Source organism: Sinocyclocheilus anshuiensis, unplaced genomic scaffold, assembly GCF_001515605.1.
Source record: "Sinocyclocheilus anshuiensis isolate Anshui unplaced genomic scaffold, SAMN03320099.WGS_v1.1 scaffold1885, whole genome shotgun sequence".
NCBI lineage: Eukaryota > Metazoa > Chordata > Actinopteri > Cypriniformes > Cyprinidae > Sinocyclocheilus > Sinocyclocheilus anshuiensis.
Window position 1 is genome coordinate 101044 of NW_015542322.1, and position 25212 is coordinate 126255.

General features: G+C 36.7%; 2 protein-coding genes across 2 annotated transcripts; both read left to right on the forward strand.

Moving 5' to 3' along the window:
- Positions 1–1379: 1379 nt before the first annotated feature.
- Positions 1380–14155, forward strand: LOC107690908 (transmembrane protein 180-like). The gene is made up of 9 exons (XM_016489323.1): positions 1380–1515; positions 6556–6810; positions 7620–7699; positions 7783–8232; positions 9629–9749; positions 9863–9959; positions 10753–10924; positions 11641–11834; positions 12713–14155. Exons 2-9 carry the CDS (start codon positions 6646–6648, stop codon positions 12946–12948), a joined length of 1515 nt encoding a protein of 504 aa, XP_016344809.1. The 5' UTR covers positions 1380–1515; positions 6556–6645; the 3' UTR covers positions 12949–14155.
- A 1468-nt stretch (positions 14156–15623) lies between these two features.
- Positions 15624–24802, forward strand: LOC107690907 (probable E3 ubiquitin-protein ligase TRIM8). Its single transcript, XM_016489322.1, has 6 exons — positions 15624–17467; positions 21688–21783; positions 22115–22348; positions 23621–23652; positions 23775–23890; positions 24018–24802. Exons 1-6 carry the CDS (start codon positions 16895–16897, stop codon positions 24659–24661), a joined length of 1695 nt encoding a protein of 564 aa, XP_016344808.1. The 5' UTR covers positions 15624–16894; the 3' UTR covers positions 24662–24802.
- Positions 24803–25212: the final 410 nt, after the last annotated feature.

Consider the following 25212-nt stretch of genomic DNA (forward strand, 5'->3'; position numbering starts at 1 on the left):
CTAAGAGCTGTATTTCAGTAACTATAACAAGTCATTACTTGTTTTTTCTAGCAGTGTTTTTTTTTTTATTTTAAATTAAAGTTAGATTCGATTTTCTTGTCCTCTAAACAAAAAAAGTCCTCTATAAAATAATATCAATGTCCTCTAAAATAATACAATCTTATTTGTGCAATAGGCTATATGTTGGATAAAAAAAAATAACACAATAGATAGATTTTACGTGAAAAGTTAATCTCAGGAGAAGGGTATATTTCCATAAATGTCAAGTGCTTTCATATGGTAAAATTGTAATTAATAATTGCTGTTGTCCACAATGTATTTATAAAAAAATTTTCTAGTGTTGCTGTTTTGGAATTGTTTCAAGTGTTTACATTTTACTATGGCATATAATTTTAAATATTGTGGAATAATACATACATTTCATAAATAATACATAGGCCTACATTTTCATGTGGAAGATGTCTTACTCTATTTTCTTCATATTTATGGTATTTTTTTTACGGTTTCCCATAAAAATCCCAAATAATATGACAAAATATATATATTTTTTTTAGTCAAGACTTTAAAGTATATGTTGCTATTCTGTATACTACAATACAAAGCTAAATTCATAGTTTAATTGAAATGAATACTGTATATGATGACGATAATTTATCAGTATACAATATAATTTAAATATAATTTGGTTTGGCTGAAATAGGCCTCTGTAAGGCCTGAGCTTTAGCTTTCTTTCTTTTTAATTAAACTTCAAAAAACACAGTCAAAGTACAGTTAGGACTACAATAATACACATGAAAACATAAAATACAAACAAAAAATAATATGTATACAAAATACAAATACAGCCGGGGGGGGGGGCTTAAACATTATGTAAATATATTAATGGTCTTACAAATGGACTTACTTGCTTTCTTATTATGTAAATAAAAAAATAGGGTAACACTTTATTTTAAGGTGTCCTTGTTACACATATTACATGTACTTACTATTATAATAACAATTATATATGCAAAATTACATGCAAGTAACCTTAAGCCAACCCCTAATCCTAACACTAACCATATAGTAAGTACATGTAGTTAATTAATATGACTCAGTACTTAAATGTATAATTACACTGTAACAAGGACACCTTAAAATAAAGTGTAACCAAAATTAGCTTTAGTTGCTCACATGTCCATACAATAAGAAAACGTGCCCATTATCAGCTTGTGTAGAGCTTTGGAATAGTGCATTCATGCATTTCCTCATTTATTTTACAGACTTTACTGCTAGTCAAATTAATGTGCAATTTAAATGGACACAACAACGTAGTATCAATATTCTCAGGTTACTAAATAAGTGTGTGCCTGTCTGTATGTGTACAGTTGGCAGCTGGAGTGATGAGGAGGAGGAGGAGGGAAGACTTCCTCGTCCTACACATGACATGTTTCGATACAACTGTGAAACCTAGAAACGTTTACAGCGCCTGTCTTGATCATCAGGTGATTGCAGCTTTGATATCAGCTTCACATGGTAAGTGTCTAACAGCCTAAATATTCTCAGAATCGACTGTTCGTATGTTTTCTGATCAGCTGGTTGAGTGGGTTCGTCTAAGGGCTGTGACTTGGTACACGTCGCATTGCTTGATATGAAAGCGGATAGCCTGCTAGCGAGCTTAACTTAGAGCAGGATTAGTAGTTTAAAAGGTTATTTTAGGTTTAAAGTGTCACGTCGCGGCTCGAATTCATAGTTTGATCAAATATGAGTGATTTTCCTTCAGCTATAATGTGATTCTCTGGTCAAATTCAAACACTATGATGAGTTACTATGAGTAAAGTCGCCAATGTCAGCGGCTAGCACAGCTCTGCTAGTAAATATTGTATCATTATCGTAGTGAAAATGTAACAACGTATCATTCGAGGCGGAAACATTCGGTTATGGAATGTGTTTTTAAACAATTATGTGCAGGAATATTAAATGAAATATCGAAGCATAATCGTCGAGTTGAAGCAACCATTCCAACGTTTTCAGTTTCCCTTTTTAAACAGCTCTGTGTTTGAAGTGTTTTGAATCGGTAATATATTTATGTATATATTAAATATTTACTTACAGGTGTCAGGAGTCCGATAGTGTGATCAATGGCTCTTTTAATAATGCTTCAGGGGTAATTGTTTATTAGGAGAAGATGCAGTACCTGCGATATGAGTTGCATGCATATATGATAGATTAATGTTATAATTATCGTTAATGTAAAATAATAAAACACATATTTTGGTGAACAACTTAAAATAGATATTATTTAACAAGGAAATGCTTAGTTCTACTTAATTATAGGTTATAACAAATAATAAAAATGTGACCTGTTTTTTTATATATATGGAAATATAAAATAGTGGTGGTGTTATTTATGGAATTTTAAATGAATTATTGTGCCCTTGAATTAATAAATATACAAAAAGTGTCAGTGTTCCAAAGAAATTAAAAAAAGGCCTCATTCTACTCAATTATAGATTATGACAAATAATACAAATAGGTTACTTGTATTTTTTTTATATATGGCAATATGAAATAATTGTGGAATTATTTATGTAATTTTAAATGAATTATTGTGCCCTTGAATTAATAAATATACATAAAGTGTCACTGTTCCAAAGAAATTAGAAGAGGCATCATTCTACTCAATTATAGCTTATGACAAATAATATGTGTGGCATGTATTTTTTTAATATATGGCAATATTAAGTAATTAAGAAATTGTATGATTCTAAATGAATTGTTGTGCCCTTGAATGAATAAATATACATTAAATAGTGTCAATGTTCTGATGACATTAAAAAAAGGCTTCATTCTACTCAATTATAGGGTATGACAAATAATATGTGACATTAATTTTTTTATATATGTAAATATTACATTTAATTTCATATATATATATATATATATATATATATATCCTACGTGGCCCTAATGGTTATTCTAACTTTGCTACGGAACTTATCATCTTTCTTCTGACTGAAAACAATACAGAAAAACAGAGTTCTGTGAAAGCTATTTAGCTATTGGTTTTACGGTATAGGTGTTAAAGCATTTGTGTAAAAAGGGTGTGCAGGGCTCGCAAAATCGCTAGGCCGACATCCCGGGGCTATTGTGTTTTCCAGTCGGGCTTCCAAAATGTATCAACACTCTGCCCGACGGGCTATCTTAAAGGGATAGGTCACCCAAAAATGAAAATTTTGTCATAATTTACTCACCCTCATGTCGTTCCAAACCTGTATGAGTTTCTTTCTTATGTTGAATACAAAAGAAGATATTTTGAAGAATGCTGGTAACCAAACAGTTGTTGGTCCCCATTGACTTCCATAGTATTTCTTTCGCTACTAAGAAAGTCAGTGGGGACCAACAACTGTTTGGTTCTTCAAAATATCTTCTTAAATATTCATAAATATGAGCCCTGCACGTTTCAAGCATAGACTGTATAAAAACAGGTTTCAAGTCAAAACGCGGCACAGATGTCTTTATTTGAATGTATCTGAAGGGAACCCACTGTCCTCAGTAACATGTCTTTGGCATTTTAATTTCATTTGACCTATAATTCCTGATAAAGCAGCGTTTATGAGCGCGGAGCTGCTTTGTGTACACAGTCGTTACCGGGGAAACCGCAATATTTCAGCGCTCCTAAAGCGCCACCTCGTGGCAGAGAATGAATTTGCATTTCCAATAAGCCTTTCTTGCTGTTTATGGTCAGATCAATGCAAATATCAACTCAAGTTTTTACGCAGCAAACACATAGTTTCTAAAAGGTGCCTTCTAAAAATCTAAACAATTAAGACAGTAATATTTATACGTTTTAAATTGACATAATAATTTATATGCTTGATTTATCCCTTTTCATAAAAATGGTCTAAAGGCTGAAATGCTGTTGTATAAGATTTTTGTTTTTGTGAAAACCTGTATCTGACTGTCATCAAAATCATGTAATTTTATGGCTCAATACTGTATGTTACCATAGACCAACCCACTCATACTGTGTTCATTTTACTTGTGCAGCTCTTAAAATGGGTCATAAATCGCCTTAAATGTCAAGTAAAGTCAAGTCACCTTTATTTATATAGCGCTTTTAACAATACAGATTGTCAAAGCAACTGAACAGCATTAATTAGGAAAATAGTGTGTCAATAATGCAAAATGACAATAGTAAACACTCATTTTTCAGTTAAAGACAGTTCATCATTGAATTCAGTGATGTCATCATCCAGCTCAGTTCAGTTTAAATAGTCTCTTCTAAGATGGAAGAATGCTGTTTTTGTAACATGGTAAATATGATTTTCAAAAGACAAGTTGCTATCTAATATAACACCCAGATTTTTGACTGTAGAGGAAGTAACCGTACATCCGTCTAGTTGCAAACTGTAATCCACGAGATTCGGTGTACTGTCTTTTGGTCCAATAAGTAATATCTCTGTCTTATCCGAATTTAATAGGAGAAAATTATTGGTCATCCAATCTTTTACATTTTTAACACACTCTGTTAGCTTAGATAATTTACAAGTTTCATCTGGTCTTGTTGAGATATATAGTTGAGTATCATCAGCATAACAGTGGAAACTAATCCCGTATTTTTTAATAATATTACCAAGGGGCAACATGTATATCGAAAATAGCAGAGGACCTAGGACAGATCCTTGTGGCACTCCATATTTTACTGGTGGTAATTGAGACGACTCCCCATATAAATGAACAAGGTGGTAGCGATCGGACAGGTAGGATCTAAACCATCTTAAAGCCTGCCCTTGAATACCTGTATGTATGTAAAAATACCTTAAATGTATTTTTAAAAATTCTGCAGATACCCTGTAAATAGTGAAATAAAATTCCTTCCTTCATATTTGTTGATATTTGTGTATTGAAAATATTTTTGATTGACATTTAAACTCCTATCTGATTTTCTATATTTAAAGAAAAAAATATATTTTTTGGGCTAGTTAAATACATTTTCGGGCTGCCAAAATCTGAAGAGTACCTGCCCGAAGGGCTACCAGGGATTTTGAAATTTTGCGAGCCCTGGTGTGAATGTTTGATGTTTCGGTCAAATAAATGACTCTTCCATCTATGTGAGAATAGTTCCCACGCATCCTGTTGCTCTGAAGTACAGACACAGGTGGACAACCTGTCACTGTAACACAGCGCTGCCAAAACGTTGGTCTTTTGCTCCGTGGCACTTGATCTCTTGTTGGATCAAAGATTGCTGAATCATATCGGCTGGGAAGCAGCCACCTGTCCTTTAGAAATGAGATGAGATGAGAATCACTGCATGCAACGCGATCCAGTGAAGTGTGTTTTGCTTCACTGCTTAGATCAGATGGAAATCAAGCCTGGAGTAACAAGTTCACTCATATGTTTAGGGTACTTAAACTGTGCAGAACTGTAATTCATTGTTCTCTCAAAGAGCTGGGGGGCAAGGTTATTTTAAAGTTGTTTTAACTATAAGAGGGGGGTATTTTCAAAGAATCCCAGGACTTGTGTGAGCTTGCAAAGCATGTGAACATCAGGTGTGCCAGCCAGAAAGCATTGTAATTTGCTTTTTGCTCTGCCATGTGTGCCAGGTTGAGGTTGGTGATATTTGCGAAAGGTTGTCACGGATGTCCAATGTTAAAGAAATAAAGGATTCACTGTCTGCTCCACCCTACTATTGGAAAGTGTTCAATATTTGATAGGAATCGCAGGCCTCAGCCTACACTAATGCTGCTCAGGTTACATCTCTCGTCTCATCAGACCCCAGAGAAATCTCTGGACTGAATAACAATGTTTGCTCTTGTCATCGTTGAAGCTGGGATGAGATCATCCAGCTCATTCAAATCTAAAGTTCATGTGCAATTACACTTCTCAGTGGGATTTATGGTGATTTTTCTGCTAGATATGGTTTTACAGGCACAATATGGAGGTGTGACTGGAAAGTACTGAAGAACTGCTCACATGACACTCTATAAAGAAGTCCAGGCTGTTTTTGTTATTATGAATATGGAAAATGGGCTGCCTCCTTCCCAAATTCCCCATAACACTCTCCATGGAAAAATAAGGAAGCCGCTTTTAAGAGAGAGCCTATTTTTTATAGTGGTATTTTCTGATTCATTTTTGATTTGAGAATAGACTTGTTTTGAAACAAATTAAATATGTTTTAGAATTTCATACCAAAAAAACATAATTTGCTTGACTAACCTTGTAAAAGTTGATTAAGCATCTTTGGTGATGTTTTCCCCCTAACTTTCCCCGACATTATTATTATTTTAGCTCAGAAGGTTTCCGTCTTGTCTGGCTTTAGCTTGTTTTTACAGATTCATATCGAGCAAAGTGCTGAATCATTAAAACAAAGCAAAAGCTGCTTGATAATGCAATACAGATGCTCAGTTTTCTCATTGGCTTGGCTATTGTCCAGTTACGCTCCCTGAACTAATTCAAGTAATGGTAATTTCCAGTCTAAAAACAGCCGACAGACATTACCCCGACTCACATACAGAATAATAGACTGCATGGTTATGAACTGGTTGGTTTGTGTTGGTGTCTGTCTGTTTGCAGGGGTGGATAGAGAGATGAGCCCACCCGGCCCGGCCTGTGGGACGTGTAGAGCGCTGCTTGGGCAGGAAGAGCGGAGAGAAGTAGCAAAGGATGGGAAGGAGGGTATGGGGCCTCTGCCAGTGCGTCTCAACGGCTGTGCTTTATGGCTCCCTGGCTCTGTTCGTCTCCATTCTCCACAATGTCTTCTTACTGTATTATGTGGAGACCTTTGTGTCTGTTTACAAGATTGACAAGTTGTCGTTTTGGGTGGGAGAGGTAGGTTTATTTAATGGTATCTTCAATTACCTAAGATTCTTAAATTATTATTTGTAAAAAAAAAAAAAACAATACATAATTGTGTCTGTAAGATTTTTTTTTTTTTTTTTTACAAAAAATGATAAAAATTATATATTTTTTAGGTTTATTTAATGGTATCTTCAATTACCTAAGATTCTTAAATTATTATTTGTAAAAAAAAAAAAAACAATACATAATTGTGTCTGTAAGATTTTTTTTTTTTTTTTTTTACAAAAATGATAAAAATTATATATATTTTTAAATGTTTGCCATTCCAAAGTTTGGGGTCACTAAGATTTTTTTTAAAAAAGAAATAAGACTTTTATTGAGCAACGATTAATTAATTAAATTCATCAAAAGTGATGGTTAAAATGTTTTTAACAATTGCTTTTAATATGGATAATAATAAGAAATGTTACTTGAACACCAAATCAGCATTTTAGAATAATTTCTGAAAGATCATGTGACACTGAAGACTGGGGTAATAATGCTGAAAATTCAGCTTTGCCATCACAGGAATAAAGTACATTTTAAAATATATAAAAATAGAAAGCAGTTATTTCAAATTGTAATAATTTTTCTAAATATTTCTATTTTACTGTATTCTTGATCAAATAAATGCAGCCTTGGTGAGAATATGAGAATATAAAAAAAATACCAGACCCCAAATGTTGGAATTGTTCAATATATACAATGATTATTTGAAATGCTTATTCATTATATTTGACTAAAATGCAGATGTTTTTAGCATTTTCTTTTCTGTTTGTTATATTGTTTCTTTTTCATAGACTGTGTTTCTAATATGGAATAGCCTGAACGACCCTCTTTTTGGCTGGCTGAGTGACCGCTCATTCCTGGGCTCTCCTCAGTAAGATTATTCACTCTCTTCAAATTGGAAATCCATATTTCGGTAGGTACATGTCTCATTTAAATCTTTGTTTGACTGTTCAGGTCTGGGTCCCAGATCACGTCGCCTGAGGTGGTCCTGAAGCGTCTGCAGGCACTCTCCCGCAGCGGGCCTCTCTTTGCCCTCTCGTTCCTGGCCTTCTGGGTTGCCTGGACCTGGCCTGGACTGCAGTTTCTCATCTGCCTGTGCCTTTACGATGGCTTCCTCACGGTGGTCGACCTCAACCACAACGCCCTCCTGGCCGACCTGGCCGTGTCTGCACATGACCGCACGCGCCTCAACTTCCACAGTTCCTTGTTCAGTGCGATGGGCTCGCTGTCCGTCTTCCTCTCTTACTCCTTCTGGAACAAGGAAAACTTCTACTCCTTCAGAATCTTCTGCGTGACTCTAGCCACTCTCTCAATGCTAGGCTTTTTTGTGGTTTCACGTCTCCTGCAGCACCGCTTTCAGAACGAAGTCCAGCTACGCAAGAACGAGAGCCAAGCACTCACTGAGTAAGAGCGTTATTGTTTTGCAGTGCTAAATGTTACTTGTTGTTTAGCAGTTGCTTTTCATCTGAAGTCATTTACACCAAACTAATTGCAGAGCCGGTCCCCATGGAGCAACCTGGGGTTAACTGCCTCACTCATGGGAGGAATGTTGATAGCGCTGGATGTGAACATTCAGTGTTTGTGTTACCAGCACAGCTTCTCAAAGGAATATTTCACCCAAAAATTATAATTTTGCCATAATTTACTTAACCACATATTTTTCCAACTTATATTCTTTTCTACTATGAAACATAAAAAGAGTTATTAGACAGAATATTCAAGCTTCAGTTTTCTGTACAAAGAAAATTACATGATTATTTGGACAAAAAAGGACAAAAAAGAACCATAAAATTAGTGTATTACAGCCTATACCATCTTTACATAATGCATCATATGACTATATATGTGACCCTGGACCACAAAACCAGTCATAAGGGGCCATTTTTTGAAATTGAAATTTATACATCATCTGAAAGCTGAATAAATAAGCCCCAGGGTCACATATATATATATATATATATATATACACACACACACAAATAATCAGATTTAATTTAATTTCATTCAATTATTATAACAGTTTCAGCTGAAAACTTTAGAAAAAAGAAACGTGAAAGCTGTGTTCTGTATTATTTGCTCCACCCATACAGTATTGCTCAAGCTGTGAATCCTCTAAATCTGTTGTAATCTTTGTTTTACATTTTTTAATTTCTCTAATTCAGTTATCCATATATTTTGCTGTTTGCACTTTTCTAGAATTGCTGGACTACAAGCTTACTAGCTTTTGAAATACTAAAATTGAAACAAACTTCATTTTAAAGAAATAAGCCATTTGTGTTACAGTGACTTTACTTACTTTACTTCACTTAATGTGACCCTGGACCACAAAACCAGTCATAAGGGTCAGTTTTTCGAAATTGAAATAAATAAGCTTTCCATTGATGTATGGTTTGTTAGGATAGGATAATATTTGGCCGAGATACAACTATTTAAAAATCTGGAATCTGAGGGTGCAAAAAAATCTAAATATTGAGAAAATCGCCTTTAAAGCTGTCCAAATTAAGTCCTTAGCTATGCATATTACTAATCGAAAATTAAGTTTTAATATATTTACGGCAGGAAATTTACAAAATATCTTCATGGAACATGATCTTTACTTGATATCGTAATTATTTTTGGCATAAAAGAAAAATCGGTAATGACCCATACAATGTATTTTTGACTATTGCTACAAATATACCCGTGCTACATAAGACATAAGGTTTTGTGGTCCAGGGTCACATATAAGTTTTCCCCTCATTTTTTTTTTCTCTTTTGTTGCCTCCCATTGGATTATTCATCCTCCTTGTCGTCCTCATAGACTGAGTGTCGGTCAGGCTCCTTTTACCTCACCCGAGAAGCCAGTCACTCTTGGGGAATATCTAAAGCAGCTGTCACGCCACAAGAACTTTATGTGGTTTGCTTCTATGAACCTTGTACAGGTAAATATGAGAAAACATGCACAAAAGACAAAGCTAAAGTGGTGTTTTCTGTTATCATCCAGTTAGAGAACGAATTATATGTGTTTTTTTTCCCTTTACCCCACCATCTGCAGGTATTCCACTGCCATTTCAACAGCAATTTCTTTCCTCTGTTTTTGGAGCACCTCCTGTCAGACCACATCTCTGCCTCAACCGGATCCTTCCTGCTGGGTAAGACAAAAAGAAATCATTCACATGAACACAGCACATCAACAATGCCGGCTATGTAATATAATCATTTTGAAAGAAGTCTCTTATGCTCACCAAGGCTGCATTTATTTGATCAAAAATACAATAAAACAGTAATATTATGAAATACTATTACAATTTCAAACAACTGTTTTGTATTTTAATATATTGTTAAATGTAATTTATTCCTGTGATGGCAAAACTGAATTTTCAGCAGCCGTTACTCCAGTTTGCAGTGTCACATGATTCTTGGGGCTCAAGAAACATTGTTTATTATTATCAATAATATATGTAACCCTGGACCACAAAACCAGTCATAAGGGTAATTTTTTTTTAATTGAGCTGAATAAATAAGCTTTCCATTGATGTATGGTTTGTTAGGATAGGACAATATTTGTAGAGATACAACTATTTGAAAATCTGGAATCTGAGGGTGCAAAAAAACATCTAAATATTGAGAAAAATCGCCTTTAAAGTTGTCCAAATGAAGTCCTTAGCAATGCATATTACTATTCAAAAATTAAGTTTTGATTTATTTACAAATTTTGATATATTTATAAATGTACAAAATATCTCCATGGAACACAATCTTTACTTAATATCCTAATGACTTTTGGCATAAAAGAAAAATCGGTAATTTTGACCCATTCAATGTATTTTTGGCTATTGCTACAAATATACCCCAGCGACTTAAGACTGGTTTTGTGGTCCAAGGTCACATATGAAAACTGTGATTTATTTTTATTTTTTTTCTTATTCTATTTTCCTGTGACAGGCATTTCTTACATTGCACCTCATCTGAACAATCTCTACTTTTTGACGCTGTGCCGAAGACTGGGTGTCTATCAGGTTGTCCGCGGGCTCTTCCTCCTGAAGTTGGGCCTCAGTGTGGTCATGCTCTTAGCCGGGGCGGACCACGTCTACCTGCTCTGCATCTTTATTGCTAGGTGAGAAATGAACGTTCCACGAGCCCTTCTGCTTTCAAACTACAGGTGTTCTGCCACTTATGTGATATGAAATTCAAAACGTTATGAATGTTTAAAAGGAGCAGGTGTGCTTTTGTTTGCTAGCAAATCCATGTTGGTTCAAGACTTAAAACAAAGAACTTTTATCCATGCTAACAGACAGAAAACGCACGTGTCCTCCCTGTACTATTACTGTGAACTATATGACATTGCAAAACAGGGAGAATAAATAATCTTGAATGTTGGATCATGAAAAATATTTTTTTATTGAAGAAAATCCTTACATGTCCTTATATGTATTATGTAGTAAATATTTTGTCATGTCATATTCATTCATTTTAGACAATTTTAAACAAATTTTAGTAAAATGACTTAGGTTTTGTAGAAATAACTAATAATTTAGGTGGTGATAATGTGCAAAATGATACAAACTCTTAAAAATATCAATATTTATTCATTTAAACAAGCACCATTTAAAAATTATTAGCTATTTACAGTTTAAGTAAAATTGCTTAATTATTATGATTGTGTGCATTTCTTTATGTGCTAGTCTATAACTTTGACAAAAAACATCATATTTTCATTTATGTTGACACTAATTGATTAATAAAAGGATGCTTGTTAGACTGAGAACAGATTTAGACAATCTTTCCTCAGCATTGTCTTTATTTTGTTGCATTGTTCGAATCTCTCCACAGTAATCGCGTCTTCACTGAGGGCACTTGTAAACTTCTGAACCTGGTGATCACAGACTTAGTGGATGAGGACTTTGTGTTGAACCGCCGACAACAAGCAGCTTCTGCCCTGCTCTTTGGGATGGTTGCCTTGGTAACCAAGCCTGGCCAGACCTTTGCCCCTCTTATTGGTACCTGGCTGCTGTGTCTCTACACAGGTTTGTGTGCAGTGAATAAATATGCATTACATGTAACATTCACATTTAATTATTTAGCAGATGCTTTTATCTAAAGTGACTTACAAATGAGGGAAAACGAAGCAAATGTTTCATGTTTCAGGAGCCAACAACGAAGAATCTGTCTAATACATCCTGCATTGTATTTCTTATTTGATGCAATATATCACAATCACAATATAAATATATTTAAATTGATTTTATAAATTTTATATGCATGTGTGTGTGTGTGTGTGTATATATATATACATATATATATTGTGTGTATATATACATATATATATATATATATATATAGTATATAAAATTATTTTAGTAAAGTTTTTTTTTATACAAAAATATTAGATTGGCCACAAAAATGTATTTTAAAGCATGCATGTAAACAAAATATTAAACCAAATTGCATTTATTTTACATAACTGTAGTATAAGCAAGAACAAAATTCACAAAAAGCAGTTTGTTAGGTTTAAATTGAAATTATTACACTACTGTTTAAAGGTTTGGGGTTGGTAAGATTTTTTGGGCTCCCCAAGGCTGCATTTATTTGATTAAATCTATAGTAAAAACAGTAATATTATTCCAGTTTTTTCTAATTTTTCTATTTTAATATATTTTTTTATGCAATATATTACTGTGATGGCAAAGCTGAATTTTCAGCCTCATTACTCCAGTCTTCAGTGTCACATGATCCTTCAAAAAAATAATTCTAATATGCTGATTTGTTGCTCAAGAAACATTTCTTATTCCTATCAGTGTTGAAAACTGCTGCGCTGCTTCTTATTTTTGTGGAAACCATGATAACATTTGTTTCAGGATTCTAAAAGTGCATTTGTGTCTCATCATTCCCTATCATTTTCCAGGATATGACATCTTTGAGAGAAACTCAATGGCAGAAGCACCGATTGCCGCTCCTGCGGTCCCTGTGCCACTGCGTCAGGGTTGTTTTTACCTGCTGGTGTTCGTGCCCATTTCCTGTGCCCTTCTGCAGCTGCTGGCGTGGTCTCGCTTCACTCTGCATGGGCAAAGACTACGAAACATCAAGACTCTAAGGCAAGGTGCCCAACATAGCCACCTCATTGATGTCAAGGCTATCTAATGTTCTTGTATGCATGGGAAGAGGAAAGAAAGATGAGTCGTGGACATTCCCCAAGACCAGGCGTGCTGCCAACAGACCCTGAATGGAGAATGGTGACGTCAAATACTGCAAGAGACACTTAAGACAGAATGTATGGTCCCATATAATTGAAACCTGCCTTAATTTGCTATGTTTGCTAAATGTTAGGTATTTATAATGAGTATGTGACCAAAAATGAATGGACAGTTAAACCAATCTAGTGGTTTGGGACCATATTGAACAGTACTGCCCCCAAACCTCCTGTTCTGACGTTTCAGTGTATAGTTATATGGGTTTATAATCAAGCCAAATCCAATCACATCTCCCTTGCCTGTGTGTTTTAACTTTATGTGAAAAAATACACTGTGTTCTGAGAAAGGGCATGTTTACTGTAAGTTCAACAGCATTCCAGGGATACATGATATGGAATTGCATGCATATCAGTGGTGTTTTCTTTTATACTGTCAGGACTTACATTGTCTTTGTAATTCAGCCAAATGTTGAAGCTGTTTTGTGGCCAGTAACATCTGTTTTATATAACTTTTTGAAATTCATTCAGTTACTCATTGCTATCGATGATTATTATTACTGAAAATGTATGAATATTACAGTTCACATGAACGTAAATGCAGACTGTGTGTTGTACTAGCATGTATAACAAACTTATTTTTGTACCAAATGTCCAATTTGACTTTATTTTTGTGTTTTAGAGGCAGAGTTGTCAAGATGGTAATTAATTCCTTGGCCAGTCTGATGTTAAAATACAAATTGACTTCTCAAAGTTATAGAAATAGTTTTGTACAAGAGTTTTCCAAATTAAAATTTGTATTGCCAAATTTATATTCTTAACTTGTAGTAAAAACACCATTTTTGACACATTCGTGAAATTGCATTTCCTGTATGATCATTGCAAAAAAATTAATTAAGAAGAAATGTCTTAATATTTTAGGCTTTAAATGGTTAGTTTTTTACTGGTTGTCAACTACTGGTTGGGGCACAATGAGCATCTGATATTTTATTCATATTTCATGGTTATTTATTGTAGGAAACATTTCAGTTATGTTAGAAAATGTTCAAGCTTTTACACAAATGTGTCAGAGGCTGAGCTGTGGCTTAGGATGTATGAGTCATTTTAGTGCTTTTGCCCATTGTTCAAATAATTTTGTTTGCAAATAAATGTTTTATAATAGTAATGTGATGTTCTTGTCTTTGCTAAATGAATGCTTTGAGACAAATTTGTAGTTACTGGTTCAGCATTAACCCATTTTAAACTAAAAAAATATAATAATTTGTATAGGCCTACAAACCAAGATTAAATTCATTCATCCAACACCAATGTGCAATACAACAGAAAATAAATAAGTGCATGCTGGTCATCATAGGTTTTACTCAGTACGTGTACAGTAAATAAGTATACACCTGGTGTAGCATAAAAATACCTGAATGATCCAACAAAATGAGGCACCACATGACTAGCTAGGTGCAGGTTTCAAATTACTTTATATAATTGGTTCCCATGAGCACACAGCATACAGAACAAAAAGCCTCGAGAGCTTTCAGCTTTCTGTCCTTTTGTCTAGAAGATTGTGAGATATAGCAAATTGGGATTGCTAATCATGTGTAATAACATTTACAGTACGAGCAATTGCTCGTCAACTCAAAAACACTTATTAGAGATTCTAAATGTGACTTCTTTTTTCCTGTACTTTCTACGTCACCTGTCGGATATTTGAGTAGTTTCCTATGTGGGAAGGACTGGATTATGTCAGCGAATTTAACAACTTCATGTCATTACAGCTCCAGTAAGAAATCCCTGTAACCCCCCCCCCCCATCTCACCCACTCCCTGAACTGATTATGTTTTTGTGATGAGGAAGCTCCTCTTAAAAGGGCAACAACAACTAATGTTAGCTATTCAATGAAGCCAGCCCTTGCAGCCTTGTAACGGGAAATTAGAGCTGTGTATGGTTTGAAATGTTTGATCTTTCTGTGATAAGCAAAGTCAAAATGAAACCAGCCAGTTAACAAATTTAAATTCGCCAAATAACACGCTTTTTTGATAAATATGGCTCATTAATAAAAGTGGGTCCATATTTGTGTATCTATAAAACTATTTTCACATCACTCAGAACAGATCATGGATCATGATTTGTTCATGAACAAATCATTGTATTTGAACAAATGTTTTGAATGAATCATTCTCGTTCACTTCCAAGCACTGAATCATAATTTTTGCTCACTGAAGCCTGTGACGGCTTTCTTGTTTTTCCTGCTATAACATGAACCAATAGATTGGTAGACACTCAAATGTTAATAAAAAATAATAAAACTTGTGAATGATCTGCTCATAATGATCTGCACAAAATGACACTCACAGCTGGCTGCGTAACTTGCAGAAAATATCACTACTAACAGCAAAATTAAAACTAAAATAAAAAATTAAGTCTAAATTGTAAAAAATAATAATAATAATAAATAAAATAAAAAATGACAAAAGCACAAAACAAAATGACTAAAAATTAAACAAAATGTAAAATAAAGTTGAAAAATAAATATAAAAGCTCATTTATATACTGTGCGTTAATAAAAACAAAAATTTGATTCCTTCTGGAATGTCAAAGCGGTGATGAGTCACGTGATTGGCGGAGTGGTCGTTGGGAGGGGAGGAGCGAGTGTGAAGCTCTGTGTGTATTGAAACTCTCTTTTCTGCCCCTGCATTCCAACCCTCATCAAAGCCTGGACGAGAGAAGAGGAAAAAAGCGTAAATAATACCATGGTGAGATCGGCCCGTTTTGAGGTTCGACCCATGGATGCACGTTCTCAGGAATCGGCAACGATAGGACTCGGAAGCAGCGAAGAATCGCACGCCTGTAATCCACTTTTGATGTCTTTTAAGCACTAAAGCGAGAGAGGCTTGATGGGGGCCAAACAGAGACGATTTCTTTTTCATTTTTAAAGAGGGACGCAAGATGGCAGATGACAGACTCCAATAGCGAGAACCACTCCGTTTCGCTTTAAAATCTGAAGAGCTGTCTGTTCATTTTTGGAGGTGTAAGTAATCGGAATAAGACTTCTTCCGATTTTTTTCCTCGCCTGAAGAGAGATCGAAGTGAAGGCACTCGGCAGTCCAGTTTTCTCTAGACTTGGTTACATACCAGTGTATGTTCTCTCTATGTTCCTTTGTTATAATGAGGGATGCGCGTAGTCTACACATATGTGTAAGAATTGACCGACTGGTCTAGTTAAGATCGTTGTTTTCTATGAAATTCAAATATATAACGCCACGGGGATGTGCGATATGAATATTTTAATGTAAAGTGTAACGCACGTCTGTACAGAAATCTAGCAGAACCATTATAATCCTCTTTGGGAATAAAATCCATGTCAGTGTGATGCTATGTCAAAACAGCAGCGGACAAAAACAACAACAGCCTTGTGAGAATAATAATTTATTTTCAACAGCTTTTATTAGTCTCTCACTCAAAGCTGTTCTCGAAATACGGCATATCATCGTGTCTTTACCTATTAAAGAGGAGCTGTCAGGCTGGTCTTCAGCAGACTGGATTATTAATAGTCGTCGTACATAACTAGTGGGCGCAGCAATTGGCGACACAAGTAGAATATGAACTAGTGTGTTGGCATTTAAAGTCACAAGACAGAAAAGTCCACTTTAGTGCTGTGGCAACAAAATTCTCGCCGACGCCTACAGTTGACACGAACCATTGAAGAAGTGGGTGGTGTAATGATGTTGCCTTGAGCTAAAGTGTGCTCAAAGTATACTTGCCTAGAGTATTCGCACTCTCATTGGCACAAAGTTGAGGTTTGTGGGATAAAACAAGGTCCTTGTGGTTCCCACACCACCCATTTCAGGTATTGACAGAGAAAACCCTATTTTATGCAGTTTTTACCTTGACTTGTGAGCATTAAAGATGGCTGAGAACTGGAAGAACTGTCTGGAAGAAGAGCTCATATGCCCTATTTGTTTGAACGTGTTCTCGGAGCCGGTTCAGCTCCCTTGCAAACACAACTTCTGCCGCATGTGTATCAACGAGGCCTGGTCTAAAGATACAGGAATGGTTCGCTGTCCCGAATGCAACCATGCCTACAGCCAAAAACCAGCTCTGGAGAAGAACCACAAACTGTCCAACATTGTGGAGAAGTTTAACGCGTTAAACGTTGAGAAGACGCCAGCGGTTTTGCATTGCATTCTGTGCCGACGCGGCCCTCCGCTTCAAGCCCAGAAGGTTTGCCTCAGGTGCAATGCACCCTGCTGCCATTCCCACGTACAGACCCATCTCCAACAGCCCTCTTCCAACGCTGGACACTTACTGGTGGATGCCGAGGACGTGCGGGCCTGGAGCTGTCCACAGCACGACGAGTACAGACTATATCATTGTGAAACCGAGCATGTGGCCGTCTGCCAGTACTGCTGTTTCTCCAGATGTGCTACCAACCACGGCCACGCGGTGTGCGATATAGAAGTCAGACGTAATGATATCAGAGTAAGTGGCCTCAACTTCTTGTCTTATGGTCTACATTCTGTTGTTTTACCTCCAGCTAAAGGTCATGGTTCACTTCTGTATTTGGCGGAGACTACGACGAGGTTTATCGATGTAGTTGCTAACTATTCTGTCCCCTTCCCCCCTTTTTTTTCTTCCATTTGAATGATAAACAATTGGGTAGAGCTGCAAACAATGCCGAAGCTCTCCTTTGGGCTTATCTTCCCAGCACAGGTGCATCCTTGCGTAGCGTTTTGGGGAGGGGAGGACTGCGACTGGAGAATGTAATGATGAGTCTTATTTTCTGTGGCACAGATGAGGGAAAAGGCCAGATTTGGATTTAATTCACCCTTAACAACCTCTTGCATTTTCCAGGCATGCTGCAACAAAACAACCTGGATTTTCTTGTTTTAAATAATCAGCATTGCACAAGGCTCTAGATGTTTTATAGCCTTTTCATAAACCTAAAACCAAATAAAATTAATAGGCAGAATGGAAACCGCTCAGATATTATATTTGCATCAAATATCTCAAATCAAATATCTTTAGTTAGTGCTGGATGTGTTACATATGAAGCTTTTTCCCCTTTGCAATAGCTTTATGTGTGTAAGAAGTAAAGCAGTGCACCTCCGATTTGATTCATGTGCAAGCTGTCAGCATAATTTCCATTCATGTTGATTATATAAATCATATGCCATCAGTTATCCCAGGCATTTCTGTGACAGGACATGTTAGCAATGACCAATCAATCTACAAAATGAACCCTTGTGTCGTAGCCCAAGCTATTTGAAACTGAAACCATGCCCGTTTGGGATGTTTCGGGATTTCCAGAGCTCTTTTTCACAGGTAGTCATTGTTTGTGAATGTTAAGTTTACCATCTTTGATGGACACCCTTTGTCCTTCCACGTTCATCTGCTACAAGGCAAAATGGCTCTGTCTGGGGCTGTAGCTCAGGGCAAGGTTGCTATTGCCTCGTTCACTCTGACCTTGGTGGAAGAGACGCTGGTTTGAAATGACAGTGATTTTGAGCACCCTACCCCCATTCCCCCTTGAGAGAGGTCCGTCCTGGATGGCAAGCCAGCACCGCTGCCATGAGGTATTAGGTTCCACCCTCCAGGCTTCTGCCGGCAGCCCGAGCTCATCAGTCACTACAATTAGGCCATGGTCTTAGATCCTAGAGCTTCAAAGACATTCTCTGTCTCCATGCGGTTTTCTGCTTCTTGACCTTTCTTCTGTTCCTGATTGTAGATGTAGATAAACACCAATTTAATCTGTAAAGGAGTAGATGGTTCGGAACTTGTGTTTTCAGAAACCAAGCACATATTTTGGCTATTGTGAAGCACTTCGCCAAATTCACAGTATTTCACCACAGATTAAAGAGATAGTTCACCCAAAATTAAAATTGTCATGAATTATTCACCCTCATCGTGTCATGTCTTCTGCAGAACAAAAAATAATATATTTTGAAGAACCTTTTTGCCTCTACAATAAAAGTCAGTGGGGTCCAAAACAAAACTGGACCCAACTGACTTTCACTGTGTGGACAAAAACCCATTAAGATGGATTTCAGGATGCAGGTTTTCACCAGATTTCTATTTTTGGTGAACTATCCCTTTAAATTACCACAGTAAGTGACTTAATAGGGAGAATATGGCTCCATATGGCTTTAAATTATGTACTGCTGCTGTAAAAATGTATGCAAGATAGATCTCCTGCTGTGCTAAAATTAATATTGCCCATTATACTGTAAATATGTGTCATTTTTGGTAATGTCGAGAGGTTAGTGTGGTCTGTATGAGTCTGATTCACTGCCAAATCCAATTCCTTGGATCCAAATCTTGGTAATGGATTTACGCCACAAGAAAATCGGTTGATGCACAAGCGAGATACACGAAAACAAGTCCGTTTACTCAGTACCATGTGATTGTGGATCCAATTTGTCATACGCTCAACAAACAAAATCTGTTGAAAGGAAAAGGTTTGGCTGCGCGTATCATCGGCAGTGATTGATGTAGTTCATTTGGCACAGAGGGTACAGTCAGCTGTTATAAGCATCTGTCAGACGGTATGATTGAAGATCATTAGTTTGCAGCGCATCCCTCTCTGGGTCTTGTGTTTGTCCTGTACTGCTACATTCTGAAGACTGACATTGATTCCCATTTTGTTTTTTACTCTTTGTAGACTCTTTGCTGAGATGAATCAGAATTATATAGCAGCATTACTCTCGAGTGTGAAGAAAAATACCAAAGTTGACTTCGTTTGCTTGTACGAGAATACCTGTTTTGTTAAATCTTTCATCCCGCATGTCAGGTTATTAAAATTTGACGTCATGCTACTGAATTAGACGTGCCCTCAGTCAACTTTGGCAGCGCAAGCCCTGTTTTTTTATGCTTTTGAGCATAAAGTGGCTTGATGTGGTTGAAGTTTGTACTCTTTCTACAGGAAGCAGTTTTATCTGTAAGCTAGCCTTAGCCTGCATTCATTATGGAGCTTTGCTCCAAAATACACACTCACAGGGTCAACACGATTTGTCTCTGCCTTGGACGCGCAGACAAAGACAAAATGGGGAAAGACGGTGTGAAATGAGCCTTCCTTCTTTCTCGTTGCTCTCCTCTATGCTGTCTTTCCTTCTCCTCCTCCTTTTTCCTCCCTCATATTCCCCTCTGAATATACAGATATGAAGAAAGAGCTTTGTTGCCATGACAGCACCCCCACCTTCTTTTTGGTGACTGCCTCTCGCACGAGGCATTTGTTTAATTAAAAATAATTTGGTTTGTTCCTTAGGTACCACTGAACTTCTGTCAGACGTCGCAAGTTGTTTGTTGATTGTGTTTTTTTCCCTTTGTTTGCCATTGAATATGAAAGGAAAATAATTGAAATTCCTCTTCAGCCACCAGTCCTTTTCCGCGGGGCCTTGACAGTTGCATTCATTGAAAAGAAAGGAACAGGAAGTTAGCAAAGTTACATTTGTGCCGTCACAACAGAACTGACTTTGTATCTTTTTGTCTCCGTGCTGCATTCTCATATTCTTTATGTAGTTTTTAAAATATGCTAGTTAACCAGAATACTAGATTGTTCAATTGTTATGTCATTGTCTTAGCAATAAAATAAGACTTAAATTGATTTTCTGGTATCCAGAATTCTTAGTTTATCATTCAAACTGAATTTATATTACAGCATTCGACATGTAGAACACTGATTCTTTTATGAATATTCTCTTTATAGCTGCTTATAGTTTATATATGATCTTTGAAATATTGTAGATTTATTCTTTTTACTGATGATATATAATTAAGCAACATTGTGAGTATTGTGATTTATTAAATACCCATCAAGTTTCCTTAGAAACATGTCATTACAGTAGTTTTGTGATTCTTCCTTGCTTTTTCAGTATGATATTAAGACATGCTTTTAATAGTGACTCTGATTAAACTTCTAGAATGGCATAAGATTTTGTAAGTTTTTTTTTTTTTATGTAAGTGACTGAAAACTCTGAAAGATTAATTTGCTTTACCACTTGGTAAATATTGCTGTTTGAAACTGTTGTTGTTGTTTTGAAGTATGCAAATGAAACCAATTAAATATCATTCTTCTTAGCATTCAGTTCTCATGAAACGCACATTTCGTGCACTAATTTGTTATTATACAATGTCATGCATACAGAGGAAATTCCTTTGTCCTGAAAGCCATGAACATTTTCACCAAATTGCCATTTCCACTCCACCTCAGGTCATGTAATTTCATAATATTCTGGAAATGGCAGTGGTGGAAATTAAATTTTTAAAGTGAGGAATGAAATTGGCTTGGGTAATTTCATAGCCAGCATTTTATGTGTCCAAAATATTCAAATAATGTTTACACATTTTGCATAATTGCATACAAATTGCATTGCAGATTGGAAAGGACATATACAAATATTCTGATCACATGTGGCATTTACCTTGCTTTTTTCCAGACAATTCTTATTTCATCTCAAGCATGGTCTTCACTGACAATATTCTTTTAAAACTAGGAGCAGTTTGTTGCAAAATGGTTGATTGTGGTGGAAGGTAGTTTATAATTATTTCACTGTTTGTATGTTTGTTTGTTTTTTATGTAATTGTTTATATATTTATAATGGATTACATTTATCAGCCGATTCAGATCATCCGAACATGGCCAGATATTCAAATGTAGTCAAATCAAAACAGTATTGCCCTAATCATATCTTTTTGTATTTCAGCAAATGCTGATCAAACAGCAGGATCGAATCGAGGACCGGGTTCAGGACATAGAAGAGCAGCTCTACAAATTAGAATCTGACAAATGTCTCATGGAAGTAAGTGTGAAATGTTCATACTGTACACTGACAAGCTAAATCACATTATTATTATTAGCAGAACAACTGCATCCTTTGTTTTGCAAGCTTTGGAACTAAACACTTAGATTTTTAATACAAGACACTCTTCCTATTACTGTGATTAATGACCACATTAGTACATTCGTACAGGTTTGAGATAAAGGTTATGCCTAGTTCTTGTACCATAACAAATCCAGTTCCTCAGTGGCTCTTCCCAATCATCCATATCAGATGCAGTCTCTGCTTAGCCCCCATTGTTAAGACAGAACAAGACTTGCATAATAAGTTATGGTTTTGTGCTCATCCTCAGGACAAAGTGCAGCACCTGAAGGAGGAGGTGCAGCTGCAGTATCAGAAAATGCAGCAGCTCTTGGAGGAGGATCTTGGGAAGACCCTGGAGGTCCTGGATAAGGCCCATTCCAAGTTCTGCCAGGAGAACTCGGCGCAGGCCCTGCAGCTTCACCAGAAACAGCAAGAGGCTAAGAAACTGCTCAGCTCCATCCAGATGGTTTTCGATAAGGCAGAGGACATCGGTTTTATGAAGGTGACCTGACTTTTATTGCTGTTGTCAATACTACACAGCCTGTGTTTGTTATAAATGGTGACATTTAGCCGTGTTTTAAAGTCCCTTTGCCTTTTGTCATGGTGAGGATGATGAAGAGTATTTTTCTGCCAGGCTGTTATGAGTGAACTCAGATTTATTGCGAACTATAACAGTGTAATAGTACACAAAGATGCCAGAAAATGATTATTTTTGGCCCCATGTATATTAGGCATCCATTTTTCATGTGCTGGATACACCGCTCACCTCTCTGGAATCCAGGATATATTAAGTATGAATATAATTTTTTAGGTTGGGGTTTGTTGTTTAGATTTATGGATATCAAGTCAGATTCAGCTATTTGTTAGTACTGAGCTAAACTATGTGATTTTAGAAATATTCATGTTCATGAAATGTTTAGTAAGGGGGGAACAAATACCGGTTAGCATAATTACTAATTCTATAGGGGAGGGAGAGATACTATAAACCAATAGAGATACTAAAACAAAGAGATGCTATAAATGTAGCTTTTTTTTCCCCAAAGAAACTCCTTTGTTATTCTAATGAAGCTGTCAGTCTGCTGCAGGCATGCATGTTCCACATGCGTTTATCATCATCTTGTCCTTGAATTGCTTGTTCATTGCAGTCTTATTTTAGCTTCTTGCATTCAGTTGACTTGCAAAAAAAAAATCAGTTCTGGAATTGTTTTGCTTTATTTGAAGTGCCAAAACCCACACAACAACTTTGTTTTGCAAAAACCCACACACAACACTGGTGGGCGGGGCCTGCATGCTGTCTGTATCTATATTTGTCATTTTTCATTACCACTATAAAGCTTAGTTCTGATGCTGATACACAGACAATTTCCATATATAGTATTTTATCCCAGAGAGTCTTTTTTACAAAGTGCAAATAATGACAGATACTATAGGCACTCTAATTATAATATAATATAATGCAATATAAGAACATGTTAGTATATTTTAATGACATACTAGAAGTATAATTAGAATAATATAATACATTATTTGCATCTTGTCTAGTAAAATTTACTATTATAATAGCATTTTTAAATTTTACCTTTTATAAATTGTTTAGAAACAATGGGAAGAAAATTCCTGTGTGAAAATACAGTGCAGGCTTATTCTTTTACATTTACATAGTTACTCTGTTTTTATTGTTGTTGTTTTATCTTTATCTTTTTTTTAATTAAATGTATTTTATGTGCAGGAACCCTGTTATTGAAATATATAATATCTTTTTTTTTCTTTTTAGAACACAAAATCTGTGAAAATACTAATGGACAGGTGAGTCACTGCAGAGTTTTCATACATGAATCATTATCATAAGGTTAATTAGTCATCATTCCTGTCCTGTCATTGTGTTAAGTATAAACATTAACTTGCATGGTTCATTTTTTGGACTCTAGGTCTCAGTCGTATGTGGGCAGCACATTGTCATCGTACAAAGTGGGCAGCCTCAACTCCAAACTCTTTCTGTCTGAAATCTCTAAAAGAGAGAAGAACCTCTGCAAGATGCTGGAAGGTATGCATGAAAAAAATACATATGTTCAGGTATTAATTATATAAAACCTTCTGAAGTTGTATCCAACTGCTCTTTTTTAAATAATTAACCATTTCTGTAATTATTTTATCATCCTTCTCATTTCCAGCTCCGTTCTGTGCTCCCGCAAACTTTTTCCAGAGTATTCCGGCGTACCTGTGCGAGAAGCGCAGACACTCCGTGGCGTTCCCCGAAGGCAGCGGCAGCAGCCGAGCTGGCGCTAGCTTCGTGGACTCTTCCTCCTCATCAGGCCCTGCGGCTACCAAGCAGCCATGCCTGAGTCTCACTCAGGGCTCTGCCCCAGGCGTAGGTCAGTCCTCCCAGCAAGCTCTAGGGCCGTGTGGCTCCACCCAGCATGTAGGAAGCAGCAGCTCAGCCTCCGGCTCTCAACCCTTACCGCACTCTGCCTCGGTGTTCCCGCACTCCCATTACCCAAACGGCAGCTCCTCCCAGCTGCCCCAGTACGGAGCGCGGAAGATCCTGATGTGCACAGTCGACAACTGTTACTGCTCAGGGGTACCCTCCGTGTCCAACCACCGCGGACATCCGCCCTACCCTCGCTCCAGCTCTTTCCCCTGGCCGGTGAGCTCGCAGGAGTACTCCCACGCCCCTCTGCCCTCGGCCCCAGCCATGTCCCAGTCTCTCCAGAGCCTGTCCATGCACGACTGGATCGACGCCTCTCAGTCGCACAGGCACACTGACTTCTACAGCCTCTACGGCCAGTCTTCCACCAAACATTACGTCACCAGTTAACCCCTGCTCCAGTGACTGCTGCCAGTCAGCAGATGGGGCGTCCTTTTCCGCTGAGAGATGTCTTAAAGAGATGCATGTGGGGCATTTTTATACGCAGACCTTATCAATCATTTAGAATGAATTGCTGAAGTCCGAGAGCAGTGAAAAAGAAAGTTAATATCACAGAGTCAAGCATAGCTTTGCACATTATTTAGGCACTAATGGTGTTGTGATTATGTACCATGAACGCAAGTTGCTCTTCTAAAAATAACACTCAATGTTTGCAAGAGATGCAGAAATGACGGAGGACACTGTCGTTTGTCAAATCATCAATAATGTTGCACTTTCTTTGTAAGACCCAAATTTTGCAATTACCGTTGACTCATCAGGCGAAACGATGGAAGTCAGCAGTAAAACCATTAAGTCAGCTCTTAATGAAACTTAAGGCGATTTACTGTTGAGAGAATTGTAGCCCACAACGTTTTATTAACTTCACATGGTTGTCGTTTGTTAGAACACCCATGTGCAAAAACTCTGTATAGTTTACCAGCCTTCCATATTTCAGCTTTCAT